At 37.3% G+C, this 14148-nt stretch overlaps 1 protein-coding gene across 2 annotated transcripts in view; it reads right to left on the bottom strand.

Moving 5' to 3' along the window:
* The window catches only part of si (sucrase-isomaltase), a 68274-nt gene that overhangs the window by 38811 nt on the left and 15315 nt on the right, over positions 1 to 14148 (bottom strand). For both annotated transcript variants that reach the window (XM_081614484.1, XM_008425340.3), the window contains exons 16-21: positions 12708 to 12879; positions 11170 to 11286; positions 8581 to 8735; positions 7152 to 7236; positions 3542 to 3598; positions 83 to 207 (exon numbers count right to left, since the gene is read on the bottom strand). In XM_081614484.1, the coding sequence (XP_081470610.1) occupies positions 83 to 207; positions 3542 to 3598; positions 7152 to 7236; positions 8581 to 8735; positions 11170 to 11286; positions 12708 to 12879 (711 nt within the window). The remainder of the gene's footprint in view (positions 1 to 82; positions 208 to 3541; positions 3599 to 7151; positions 7237 to 8580; positions 8736 to 11169; positions 11287 to 12707; positions 12880 to 14148) is intronic.

The following is a 14148-nucleotide window of genomic DNA, read 5'->3' as shown; positions in this document are numbered from 1 at the left end:
AGATACAAAAAGGCACAGAGTTAAATGTGAGACATGCAATGTAATTATATTTATGGGTGACACAGGAGCTGCATGCCTGTACCTGTATGTTGTGGTGACGTCAGGTTCCTGCGTAGGAAGAATAGCGCCTCCTCTGATGTGCAAGCCCAGCTTGTCAGCAGGTAGATACATATCAACACGCGTTTTGCGGTCTCCTCTCCGCTCCATCTACGTTAATAAAGCAAAAATAGCTGTAGGTTGTGTTCAGCAATAGTTTAATCAAAGGTAACCCTCAAGACTCTGTATTATGTGTCCACACTTTTCACAGTTTAGGTTGATAATAAAGTTGTGTACTCTGATGTCTGATTATCTGCAGGTAGTCACATTTGTTCTACCTGAATCTGGTATGCATAACTACCAATTGAAATATTTTCTTTATATGATTATATTTACATTTTAATGAATGGAACCCGTTCTTTTAAGTCTCACATTGAACATCTTATGCACTTCAAATTAAGGCAAGTGTGCTTCAATAGAAAATGTCTGTTTGCCATGTGGTTTTTATTCTACATAAAGTATTTCAGTGGTGTCCCTGCAGGTGAAAAGAGTGGCCACTGCTACCTACAAGAGTGCGATCTAGGAACAGAAGCCATGTGCTGCCTCACAATTTCAATCTTTACATCAGTTAACTTTAGTTTCCTTGAAGCTTCTACATCTTTGGTAACAGTGAAAGGATAAAATTGTGTTTTCTACAAGTGCAAATAAATTAACATCTGTGTACGTCTTCAGACTTCTGGAGGTGTTTCAAAAGCCAGCTAACTGATAATAATAAGTACATTCAGCTTTGGTTTTCCGCTGTGATATTTTACCGGTTTTTCTTTGTATGCCTTATGGATATTATCACAAATATCACACAAAAAATGTAAAATTTTAAGTATGTCAATAGCATAAATGCATCATTTCAACCGTCTCATTTTTCCAATTTTGACACTAGAAAATATTATTAGATGTTAGTTGGTATTGATAGATTTAAATACAAACTGAAAACAAAACCATAATGAATTGGGAAACAATTACAATCTTGTTGATCACAAAAGAAACCACAGATTGATGTTTCTTTTGTCAACTTTCTGTGATGCCTCAGTTTGTGAGTTCAGGTTTGACATGAGACGACAGTGGAGCGGAGCTGACCCTGCTGGTTATCTTTATGACTGCATCTGATCTCAAAGGCAGCTCAGTCTGATTTATCTACATCTATCTGCTATATTGCAACATATTTCTGGCTTCTGTAGCCAATTTTCCTCTGATGATTTTTTTGACCTGTCTTCCTCTTGCCTTTCATGCCTCTCTTGCTATCCAGATCACACTGATTTATTTAAGATAAGATTGCTGCAATGTGTCCCTTCAGCATCATAAAGTTTCAAGACAGAGATCTGAACATCTGCAGGACTGTATCAAACTATTTGCTATAGCTATATATTAACAATTTTCCATTTTTTTTAATTCAATGTCAAATCAGTTTATTTACATAGCACCAATTCACAACATTTTTTTATTCAATTGCATACATTAACATTTATTCTAGCATTAATTTGGCACAGTCAAGTTTTATATTTATTCAAATTGGTAAAAAGTTTTCCATCGAAGGAAACCCAGCTGATAACATCAAGTCATTGACTGTTCAGGATTACTCGTGAACCAGAGTGTGGTGACAGTGGACAGTCAACTGCATGCTGGTGTTTTCTTTTGTTTTTTTGTTTTTTTTTTATCATTAATGAATTATGGCTCATTTTACCTCCGTTAGTGACTGCCCTACATTACGGGTATGCAATGTGTGGCTTCTCTTTATCCACTCCACAGTGGCTCATAATGACTTTGACAAATAAAGTATCCAAAAATGGACAATTTTACATATAAACGTTTTCATTTTAGCATTTCTGTCTAAATTATCTGCATAGAAATTCCACAATATAATAAAACTAGTGGTGAAACAAGGGAGTGTTTACTCTATGATTGGCTTTACATAAAGTCCATCTACCTTCAAAATGTCAAAAAATAAATGTCAATTCATCTGGGTCTCCTTGCTTTTACTGACTGATCATTTTACTTTTACTAAAAAAATAGAAATACAATTTTAATAATGATTAAATAATTACTTTAGTTATTTAAGATCAAAATACAAAATATTCCCAAAAATAGTTCATATAAACTTTATAAAATAATATGATTTTTAAAGTTCAATGATCTTCTGCAATTCTGCACTCAATACTTTGTGGGAACAAAACAAAGATAATTCTTTGGATTTAAAAGTTGCTGATCCCACTCAATGCATTAAGATATAAAGTTTCCCAATTTTTATCTAAGAGTTAATTGTGTGCATTTATTGTTGGCATATGGTGGAAAATGGCATTTGGACTATGATATAAAAAGATTAAAAATTTTCAGAAATACTTAGACAGAGAATAAATAAGTCATTTATAATGAATATATAAAAAGTTATATTTTGCAGGGTGTGGTTAGGTTCTATAGGTAGTTGGCTCTTTTCATTTAGAATGGGAGTAGACCCCCTAAATCTTTATTATTCCCCTTGGTGTTTCTCTGCGTCCCACCCTTCATTTATCTGAGAATCCTGACTCCTCAAGGTTAATTTCTGATCCACTGAAGACTGAATCCTCAGACCAGTTTGACACACACTCCTCTCCGTCTATGCTTGTTCTTCTTCTTACCCAATTTATTTCCCACATCCTACTTTCCATTGTTGTGATGCTCTAATTCTTTTTTTATGTGACATTTTCATCCCCATTTCTTCTTTTAGGTTTTCTTTAGCTTCATCTTCTCTTTGTCTTGTTAGTTTTTTCTGTCCAAATGACACCTTCCTGCTTCTCCTAAATCTGTGATCCTCATCTTCCTGTTTTTAATGTTTTTGTGCATCCCATGTTTTCTCTTCGTTTTATGAAAAGGAGTGTTTTTTTTCTTCACTTGTTTTATTAATATTGAGCTCTGCTCCATCAGCTTTCTCTCCAATAATACTTGTTTTTTTTTCTGTTTTCAGTACTTTCCTTTTCTGGAGCTTGTTTTTCTTTCATGGTCATTTTCGCTCATAGTGAAACTCTCCCACCCTTCCATCCTCCTACTCGAATCGTCAAAGGGGACCAAACAGTACAAGGGGCCAGCAGCACGAGAGCCAATCTAATCGCTCATCTGATCAGTGGGCGCTTTACATCATCAGTGTAACGCCCAAATAAGGTCCCAAAGGAGTACGGCACCTCTTTTATCTCTCTGTCAGTGAGACAGTCTCTTCTCTCTCCTACTTGTCCCTTCTTTCACTCTATCTTTGTCCTCACTCTCTCCTTTAGTTTCTCCATCACAAACAAGTAACCCGAAGCAAAGACTTTCATGTGAAACAAAGTGAAAGTGCAGTTGCCTTGAAAAATTATCACAATACAAAAACAATCTTTACAAAACGTAAACGAAATTAAAGGTTAATACTGTAAATAAATTGTGTAAGATAAGAAGTGATGCTTCTAATGGGCAACTGGTGAAGAGTAGAGAATATTCTTACCGTGTCGTAGTCGTACCACAGAGCATCTGGAATATATGCTGATATTCTGTCCACGCCCTGCAGGAGAAAAGACAAACACTTTAGATTTGTTCACATGTGCAATACCAATAAGCTTCTAATGTAAATCTAAGACTGTATGGCTCTAACATGTGGGGTGGAAATCAACATGTCAGTGTCTCATTTAGTTTGAAAGCAGACCTATTTTTTAAAATAGATTATACAGCACACTGTTCCAGTCCTGACACTTCAATCTTATAAGGCAAAAGATTAGAAGAAAAGCCACATTATGCAAATAAAGGCAGGACATAATATTCATTTTGTAAAAGAAAATGGTAAAAAGTTCACAGCTCAGAAAGCCTTTTTTATAACTGCCCATCCTCTAATAAAAAGTTTTTCAGGAAAAAAAAAGTAAAATCTTGTCACATTTCATCTGTGGTGCTACATTGCAACAGATGACGGAAAAGACAACACCAAGAGACGACTGATAGGTGACAGTCTTTGATGGCTTAAGGTGGTGCACAGACAGGGGCAATCAATAGACGTGCGCCGAGGGCTTTGATAGCATTGTCACTTCCCTGTTCTCTCTGACAGTGTAGAACAGAGGGGAGGGGAAGAGATAAACACAGAGGGCACAGAAAAAGGTAAGGCAAAATGCATGTCCTTCCAAGAAATATCAAATTGTGAAACACTGAGGACAGACAAAAATAATGTTCAAAAAAAGAGCCATCTATTTTTTTGTGTTTGAGACTTGAGTGGAATGATCTCTGCTGAGGTCTTTGGGTTCCAAAAAATGACAATTATTAGAGAAGACTTATATTAGCTCATTTGATTTGTTTTTCAGGCCTTTAATATACCCTCACTGGCCAATTTATTAGGTATACCTGTGTAGTACCCATTTGACCTTACAACTATCTTAATACTTTGTGGTTATGGCATGACATAGTTGCTCCACAATCATAATGTGATTCTCTTGCTCCACATCCCACAGGTGCTCTACTGGATTAAGATCTGGAGGCTGCGGAGGCGACTGGAGTACACTGGCATGATTAAAAAATAGGTTAAGCTGAATTGATTTTTATGACATGGTACATTATTATCCTGCTGGTAGAAGTCATTACACAATTAATGCACAGTGGTCATAAAGTTGGGGACATGGTTGGTGCTTAAGCAATGCTCAAGTTTATTATATTTTATTTGAAACTCAATAAATAATGGACAATTATGATAAACAGATGGTTGTAAGAGGCTGTATAAACCAAATTAAATTACATAATGCAGCCTTTGGGGCTCTGTTTACCTGTCGCAAGTGCTCCCCTCATACCATGACATATTAGTATCACCCATCACTCACCTCACCAACTAATGGAAAGACTTTACAGGATGAAGCTCTGCTGCTAATTATAATTAGAGGGGGCAATGCAAAAGGCACGCATCCTTGTTTTTGAAGCTGGGTTAGTCAAAAGGTAAGATCTGATCTGCTGGGCCAAAGATTTGCTCTGGCAGAATGATCAGATACTAGCTAGGAGAGAGACAGCTACAGACTAAAACTGTGAGAGCGAGCTAGAGAGAAACTTGACGCAATGGAATGTGATCACAAGGGTAAGTTGGGAGCAGATGATTAAGAGAATTCCAATGGGAGCCAACGTTTGATGAAAGGTTGAGTTAAAAAGAAAAGGGAGTTATCAACAGAGTGGAAAGCACTCTGAAAACCAGAGGGGACAGCACAGAGGCAGTACAGGAGATCCTCTTGGTTTATCGCGGAGATCAAAGTTAAATCATGCATTGATTTAAATGCTATACAAAGAGCAACCGTAGAGAAATGCATAGCGGACGGAGAGACGAATAAAGAGAGACAGAGAAAAAAGAGAATAAAGAAAAAAACTAAAACCAGACGCATATGTTCCACACAGTAGATGCTATGGTGCTGTCCTGGACTGAACTCAAACAACACAGCTCAGAAACTCCCTTATGCTTCACACAAGATGGACATGATTGTGATATAAGTGCTTGGGTGGACACCCATGTTAAAACCTTCACAACAGCAAAAAAGACTAAGGACTGACTTTATCTAAGTGGTATGTGTTGTTAGCAAAGTAGCTGCCATTTATCTGCTGATGCACTTGAAAATAGGGCCATTATTCCATCTTGTTTCTTTTTCTTTTGTTGTAATGCATCTTTGCACAAGTACCTACTGTATATGTCTTCTATATCTCAGATTTGACTTTGGAGAGCCATAACGCTCTTTTGATTAAATATGTTCTTAGATGCACATTAAAGAAATGGTCCTAGGTTTTAATTTCGTCAAGCCAAATTTATAAGGTTGTGCAATTTCAAATATGTTTAATAAACATTAATAATAATAATAATAATAATAATAATAATAATAATAATAATAATAAAAAACTGTTTTTATTCCGAATCAATACTGTCTATTATGCATCCTTAACTTTAGGAATGCTGCATGTGCAAGTAGCTGCAAACATGTCATTATTAGACAAGGGTAACATGATGTGCAAGTTCTGAATCCATTTCCAGAATATGTTTAGGTAATGTACTGGAAATGCATTCATCACAAATCCCAGTCATCACAAGCATGGTCATTAATTTCTTCTTTGGAGATGAACTTTTATGGCTGATTTTTCTCCGTGTTCAATTATCAGGGCACAGCGATGGAAAGCAATTACTACTTAAAAGAAAAAAAAATGAGTGCCTAGTCATAATTGATACCACAGCCATGATTCCTGAATTATTATTTTTCATAAAATATTGTTTCCAGCTGGACTGCTAAAGCTGGATTATATCTCTGCCTGCAAACAAGCTGTGAAAAGGTTAATTTATCTTCTTTCAGAAAATCACGTGTGCTTAAAATAGCATCCTACTAAATCACCCTTCGACTCTTCTTTCTCCTTACATTTAGCACATCACCAGCTTTAAACAATTGTAAACACACACTTCCACTTTTACAAAAAACTTTTTCCACAATGGTTAAAGTTATAATCTCTCCAGCCTTACACAAATCCAGTTGGGCTTACAATACTTTGTAACACACAAGAGGCCATTCAAAATCGCTTAAAATTCAGGCCCTTTTGACACAACTGCAATTACTAGACATACAGTAAATGTAAGCATGTGCACGCACACACACACACACACACACACACACACACACACGCACACACACATTTGCATATCTGCACACTTATAAGTGCACACGATATCATGCATACACTATCAAACAAACAAGTGTACACACTTCTATCTGCACTTCTAATCTTCTAGTAATGAGGTCAGCGTTCTCATTAGAGCTGAGAGAAAGAAGGGAGGGTTTGAAAGAGAGCAGAATGAGGGATGAGAGGAGGAGAGGGCAACAAAGAAAATCCCATGTCATATTTTCTCAGGGGAGGTCATGGTTTGCACGTATAAGTAGCTGATCATCTAATCTGCTAGACCTTTTTTTTTTCTTCTATTTAGCAGCTTTTCTATTAAATGTCCAGGATATAATAGAGCTGCTTCTTTGTTATACAAGACTTCCCGCGCATCACTTGTTCGTACTAAAATTATTCTTTTCATTTTGCTTATGAAATTCAAATATATCTGTTTCTTAACTAACCGGTTCAAGCACAGGTGTGATGAGCAGGTGTTTTCCCCAGAGAAACTGGCGATCCACATCCCAGGTGGCGCTGTCAGAGTAGAACCTTACAAGAGAAAGTGTGGCAATATATAGTCACTTAGAATGTCCTAATCCAAATTTTAAAAAGACAGCATTAATTAGAAAAAAACCCCCCGGAAAAGCCGACATTTAAGGAGAGCTTTGGAGCCTTCCAATCCTAAATTAGCGAGTTCAGTTTTCACAAACATTTGATTTCTCATCACTTTCTTTACATAGCTTTGCTACTTTCACTTAGTCTTCTCACAAATGTTTATCTGTTCTTTTTGTCAACGATGCAGTCTGAGTCCATTGGGTAACACTTTATTTGAAGGGGTGTGCATAAGACTGACATGACACTGTCATAAACATGACACAACACCTGCCATGAACAAAAAGTAGTATTTATGAATGTTTATGACAGTTGTCATGAATTGTAATTCGGTAAATAATGACACTTTTAATGCAAATTTGCTCTAAAAGTTGCATTAAAAGTGCCAACTTTACATGATTTTGCAAATTATGAAAATTTAACGCAAAGGTTGCATTTTTAATGGACTTTTAATGCAAATTTTAGAGCAACTTTGCATTAAAAGTGTCATTATTTACCAAATGACACTTCATGACAACTGTCATAAACATTCATAAAGACTTCTTTATGTTCATGACAGGTGTTATGTCATGTTTATGACAGCGTCATGTCAGTCTTATGCACACCCCTTCAAATAAAGTGTTGCCGTCCATTTTAATAAATTATTTTAACTTGGGGGATTAGCTCTTACAGTAGGTTCCTCATTTCTCCTTCTCTTAATCCAAGTGTCTCAGTCTGAAGTGAAACACAGTACACAATATCTGTGTAATTTTCTTCCACTTAGTTTTACCATTTTTATGTTCTTTAATCTGTGCAAAGCAATTTTTATTGTCATTTTAATGAACAAGAGACTACAAAGAAAGTTTAACAATGCAATAAAGTATAATTTTATTATCTTTACAACATTTAGTTTCTAATCTCCTAATAATAAAATAAGCTCCCTAAAAGTTAATGCCCTTAATATAATATACTGAAACTTTACAGTATCATTACCATATGCTCTTAAGTGACTGCTGAAATAACTTTAAATAGAGAAAATTCCCATTTCATGGTTGCTGCAACCTTCTCATATTTGCCTCACGATATGCAGGTTTTACATAAGATTTTATGAGGGACCCAATTCAGTAAGTATAGGCAATAAGGTTACTTTGATTAAAAAGCAACAAGTTATTTTGAACACTACCAGCTCTGCAAAATAACAATATATGCATCTAAATAAAGACCAAAGTATAGCAAACATCACAAAACCAACAGTTCAGATTGGCACCAAAAGAACTTAACTCAACATAATGGATGACTTACTCGTGCATAAGAGGACGTACAACGGTCTCCCCTGTGGTGTGGGCTTTGTAGAAGAGAGTGTAGAGGTAAGGCAGGAGGGTGTAACGTATGTTCAGGTAATGTTTGGAGCTGTTCACCAGCACCGAGTCGGCACCGTAAGCAGCGGGATCCTGGGGCTGGAGGCAGAGAAACAGATTAAAGCGTTGGGGTTGATGAATGTGAGTGGATAACAAAAAGAAAACAAAGATTTGTCTTTAACCTTCTGGGGAATAAACCAGAAATAGATAGGGGGGGTGCAAAAGACACTTGTTTGAATAAGGCATGGGAGTAACTGAGCAGAGAAAATGAGTGAAACAGGTGAGGAATAAAACCACTTTTTATTACATGAAAGTAGACCTTAAACTCGTGTAAAATGAAAAAAGAAAAATTGAAATACCCTTTATGGATTCAGCAAAGAAAACAAGTGAAGAAGTACGGTATGATTTAATTTCATGACGGTGTGAGTGAGAGGATGATTAGCTGCTAACAGGCCATGCTTCTAACATCTAGCCAATCATTTCTGCCCCCGGCACCTCCGAGAGGCTGATGAGCAGCTTGTGCGAGTGGGTCGGTGTGCGCTTGGTCTTGGCCGCATGGGCATTTGATGAGGGGCATGATTAGGGCAAAGTAAAGGTCACACATTAGCTGTCTTGTTTGGTGGGTATACTGCATCAGATTCATCATCATCATCATCTTGTTGCTGTCCTCTAGCAACTACCAATCCTCATAACGTACTTATAGACGACATCTTAACACCATCACCTCTGCCCCCTCACACACACACACGCACACACCCCTACACACACACGCACACTCACAGTTTAAAACTATTTTTTGCATCAGTGATTAGCATGAAAATGCCCCTGAAAGAGTGCAGTCAGAGCATCAGTTTTCACAACATTTGTTATGTGAGACTGGCTTTTCTTACAAGCTGTAAGTGTCAACAACAAAAATAGCTCAGTTATAGTCTAAGCATATACTCAACAAATCCATCTGGCTTGGATAAATGTACATGTTTTTGAGAGTCTAATGTTTCTCTTTTAAAAAATCCATAATGCAGCTCAGACGGCTGTTTGCTAAAGCCTAATTCTAATCAGGCATGCCCCAGGCAAAGCTGTTTAGATTTTGTTGGCATGTGAAGATACTCCAATTACCTTTACTGGTACATTTGTAGACCTTTGAAAGTCTACAAATGTAGTCATTTTCATTCCAGTAAGATGATCTCCTGGTGAAAATCTTTCAACAAAATTAAGTCTTAAATTTGAGTATATGTATTCAGCTGCGGGGGGAAAAAAATCCCACATCCTAAAACATATAATTTAAAATGATGGAGAATAGAAAAGAGGTCATGATCTTGAGGAAGTTCTCTGCTGTTAACCATTAACAGATTAAAGAGTTTAACTAAGTTACATGCAACTGCAACGAACTATTGTCCGATCCTTTCATTTACAATGTTTTGTTCCAGTCTATCTCATTGCTATTCATTCATTTATTTCTTTTTATAAACCCAAATCAAATGAGCATCTTAAATTTAACACCAACGTACCACATTTCTACAAATTAGTAATGGGAATTCGTAGCCCCATCAGTGAGCCAGATCATTTGGATCAGATTAGCAATAAACGTTGGCTCCTTTGGCTCCCAAATGGTTCGTCATTTAGCCCGCACTTGACTTGTGTAATTAGGCTAAATTTAGCAGTGTTTTAAGGAACAACTGCTGTGCAGGCTTTCAAAGTACATAAAAGTGTCCAATGAATTTAACCCCAAAATTCTGGGATTGCATCTTCCCTCGACTTTATGTTTTGTGTAAAAACCTCGATGCAATGTTTAAAGAGCATGTCTTAATGACCTGGCACATTCAGTTTGTGGATGGGCCTATTAAGCAATGTAGAAAAGTTTTTTCTTTTATTTTATTTTGTCTTGTACTAATTAACAGATGCATTAAAATAAATGTAGTCAGATGGTAGCTGGCTTCCATCGTTAGTGTAAAACAGTTGGTTTACATTTCTGACCAGCACATCCAGCTAGGCTCACAGCTGGAGGTGAGGATGTACAGGTAGGAAAATAATTCTTCCTAGTCCATCTGCTGTCAGTGGGGGGCTTCTCAGCTGAAACTATCTTGATATTTTACAACATGCTCGCATGGCGTCCACCATATGGCACATCATATTATGCTAATCTGACATTACTTCAGCAGAGCTGCTACATTTTGCTTAAGCGCTAAATTTGCAAATATTAGTGTGTGGTGGGTGAATCCATTTTTTTTTCACTCTGGTCCCTACAGAGGCTGTGATGTTTAACAGCTGACATTCAAAGTTTTAAAGCCAAAATTCAGAGGTCCCACTGCTCCCATTTCATAAAGCAATTGTACTAGTATCGGTGTACACCAATCTCTGTGGATAAAAAAAGTAGTTTATGTTTTAACCGCTTAGACTCTATAGCACCTATATAATGCGATGGAATAAAGGGTATACCCTGCAGCACTTTAGACCAAACAGGGGCAGTGCAGTACATAAATCTAAAAGTGACACTCAAATAAAAGAACTTCAGGACAAAATGCCTTTACTGTACCTCGAAGCCCTCAGCATTGTGGTTCCGACTGAAAGGATAGAAAGCTCCAACTTGCATCCAGCGACGGCACAACTCTTCAGGTGAGTTGTCAAAGAATCCGCAGATGTCAGCTCCGATCTGGAACACATAGGAGGAATATCAGGTTTGACATTTCGACAGAAGCTACTGTGTGTGTCTGTGTGTCACCATGTTATAGTTGCACTAGAAACAGAGAGTTAGAAGACCATTTAACAAACTCAGCATAATACAATTTGTGGATTCATGCTGTGGATTCCTACTTTGATTTATTAAAATGAAATATCTAAAGGTTACGAATATCAGTCTAAGCACCTGTTATGATAAAACACCTCTGTCTGATGATAACAGATCATCTGGAGTGTAAAAAAAAACCTGGCCCTACTGAGATGCCTGGCCACAACATTCTCTTTTAAAAAGATTAAATTCAGTCAAGATTTAATTGCACAGACTAGATGTGAGCATGTCAATTGTGCAATGCAAACTCCTGTTCCTCATGTAAGTTCAACAAAAACTCAGCGTTTTCTATTTTGAACCACTGGCAAATTTTTAATGATTGACAGAATAAGAAGGAAACGGTCCAAATCCTATTTCCATCTTGCCATCTTCTTTGTTTGTGAAGCATACATCTGTGTTTATGTGTTTGCTGAGGCTCCTAAAATCTGCTTGACAGAGTCCTACCAGGAGTAGTTGGCATCTGTAAGACCACCTGATGTGCACAGCTGGAAGAGTGTGTGTGTGGTGTGTGTGTGGAGTTTGCTTCCTGTTGTTTTCTCACTGCTGTTTGCACTATGTGCGATGGAGAAACAAACACTTGGGTTGTTAGTGGAAGTGCAGTTCTAGTTCTAGTTTTAGTATGTTTGTCAGTAAAATGTTGGTTTTATGGATCAGTTACTGGTAGTGTTACAGGTGACTCATTAAGCCCAGAATAACTACACCTTTAAAAAGGTCAATATTATATATTTTCCAGGCACATGTTGCCATCTTATACCACACGCAAGTATTTTACCTTCAGTTGTGATGAATATGCTGTCTATATTAAAAACAACACATTTTACTTTGCATTTGATGCATTGACATGAGCCTGTCTCTTTAAGAACATAATTCCCTTCCTGACTTCAGCACGTTCCCACAACAATTCTTCTACATGCCGTCCATTAGGTCATGTACAATCGTTCTGAGGAGCATTATAGTTTGCATGACAAGCTCAACAGACTCGTAGTTCCACAAGGTATTTGCTAATTGCTGCTGCTGCTAGTCTGGAGGAGCTGTGTGGGAGAAATGTGCACTGAATTGCTTATAGGCAAAGATGAGGAACTCGTGACAGCAAGTAACTTTTAGTCTAAGCCTTTTTATGGTGTGCAAATTCCATGAGTTGCACAGAGTCAATATATCAAACCAGCTTTGATTCTTGGATGATGCTGTCATGGCAACCAACAAGTAAAATAGTTTCCTTTCCTGTATTTCTTAGTTCACATGTTTGTCTGTGTGAATGTACAAATGGACTATGTGGTAGTACTCACGTAGGGAATTCCAAAAAGCCCAAACTCCAGCATGCCAGGAATAGCCCATTTCATGTCATTCCAGGTAGCAGCATTGTCACCCAGCCAATGTCCTGAATATTTTCCCACACCTGGGAAGGAGGAGCGCGTCAGCATCAGGGTACGGTTTGACCCAAACACTTGCTGCAGAGCTCTGAGAGAAGACGGGAGAGACTCGTGTGAGGTGGTTGGAGGTAATTACGATGCAAAGAATATTGAAGCTAAAAACAACAGATTACGAAGGGTAAAAAAGTTTTGAAGCACGTGCACACAAACATCAGTGTTTGCAGAATAAAATACACAGACACACAGTTTTGTAGTACTCCGTTTTTGCCTTTCCTGGCTCTATGTTATTGCTAAGCTTGGGAGAAATCGAAGCTGCATTGATCTCCATGACAATACAAAGTCTTGCTGATGTTTACAAAATGTGTCTCCTGCCAATATTACATTTTAATTAGAAAGAGAGAGAAAAACAGGAAGAGAATAAAAAATAGACAAATGAATTATGAGTCAACGTTAATACAAAAGTAGTGATTCAGCAAATTGTCTTCTGTGGGATTATATTTCTGAATCTCAGGTGGGTTTGTGTTTGGTTTGTGTGAGTGTGGGTGAGCACATGTAGTCCTAGTGCTTTCACTGAGCACACAGTTCTGCTGCATTTTATAGTGAATGAGCACACTGCTCAATATGAGAGGTAATAACACATCCTGCAGATTTGTCATGGTTATATGTACATATAATAAACTAACATATTTGTTGGAGGTTGGAGACCTTGTCCTGTTAGGCGACGGGGCCTGGATAATACCCGTGTTAAATGGACGGCGGAGTCCGGCGACGACAGGCGCTTAAATTCCGTAACAAAAGTATGTTTTTATCTTCTTTTTTTCAAAATCTCTCTCTTTCTTACTGTTTATTCAATATCACATGCTGTTTTTATTTTTTCTTTAATTATGTAAAACACCTTGAAATGCCTTGCTGTTGAAATGTGCTTTACAAATAAAATTTGATTGATTGTTAATATTATAAGATAAGCTTTTTATTGCACTTTTGTTATATTTTTCACCTATGGAGGTCATCATTTATTCACCTATTCAATGCATGCTGTGTTGATGACGCGGCCGGTCCATTCAGTACTGTAATTTACAACGTAAACACAGGAAGGCTAACTTTACCTGAGTTGGTTTTTATAATATTGCGTTTGACTGGTGTAATTTTAGACAGTGCCACACACTGCACCACTGTTAGCTGTCATTTAAAAATAACAGTGAGGTTAGTCTGGATCATTCCCACATGAAAAAAAAAAACAAAAAACAAAAAAACAACAACAGAAAAAACAGTGCAGTGGGAAAGAGACAAACACAACTTCCACAGGACCAACATTTGTGCCCTCAACATTTCTCGCCAGCAAACTTTGAGTCATGTC

The sequence above is a fragment of the Poecilia reticulata genome, chromosome 13 (genome assembly GCF_904066995.2).
Source record: "Poecilia reticulata chromosome 13, P_reticulata-male-v2, whole genome shotgun sequence".
In the NCBI taxonomy this organism is placed as follows: domain Eukaryota; kingdom Metazoa; phylum Chordata; class Actinopteri; order Cyprinodontiformes; family Poeciliidae; genus Poecilia; species Poecilia reticulata.
The sequence above is the reverse complement of the archived record's forward strand: the minus strand, read 5'-3'. Positions and strand labels throughout refer to the sequence as shown.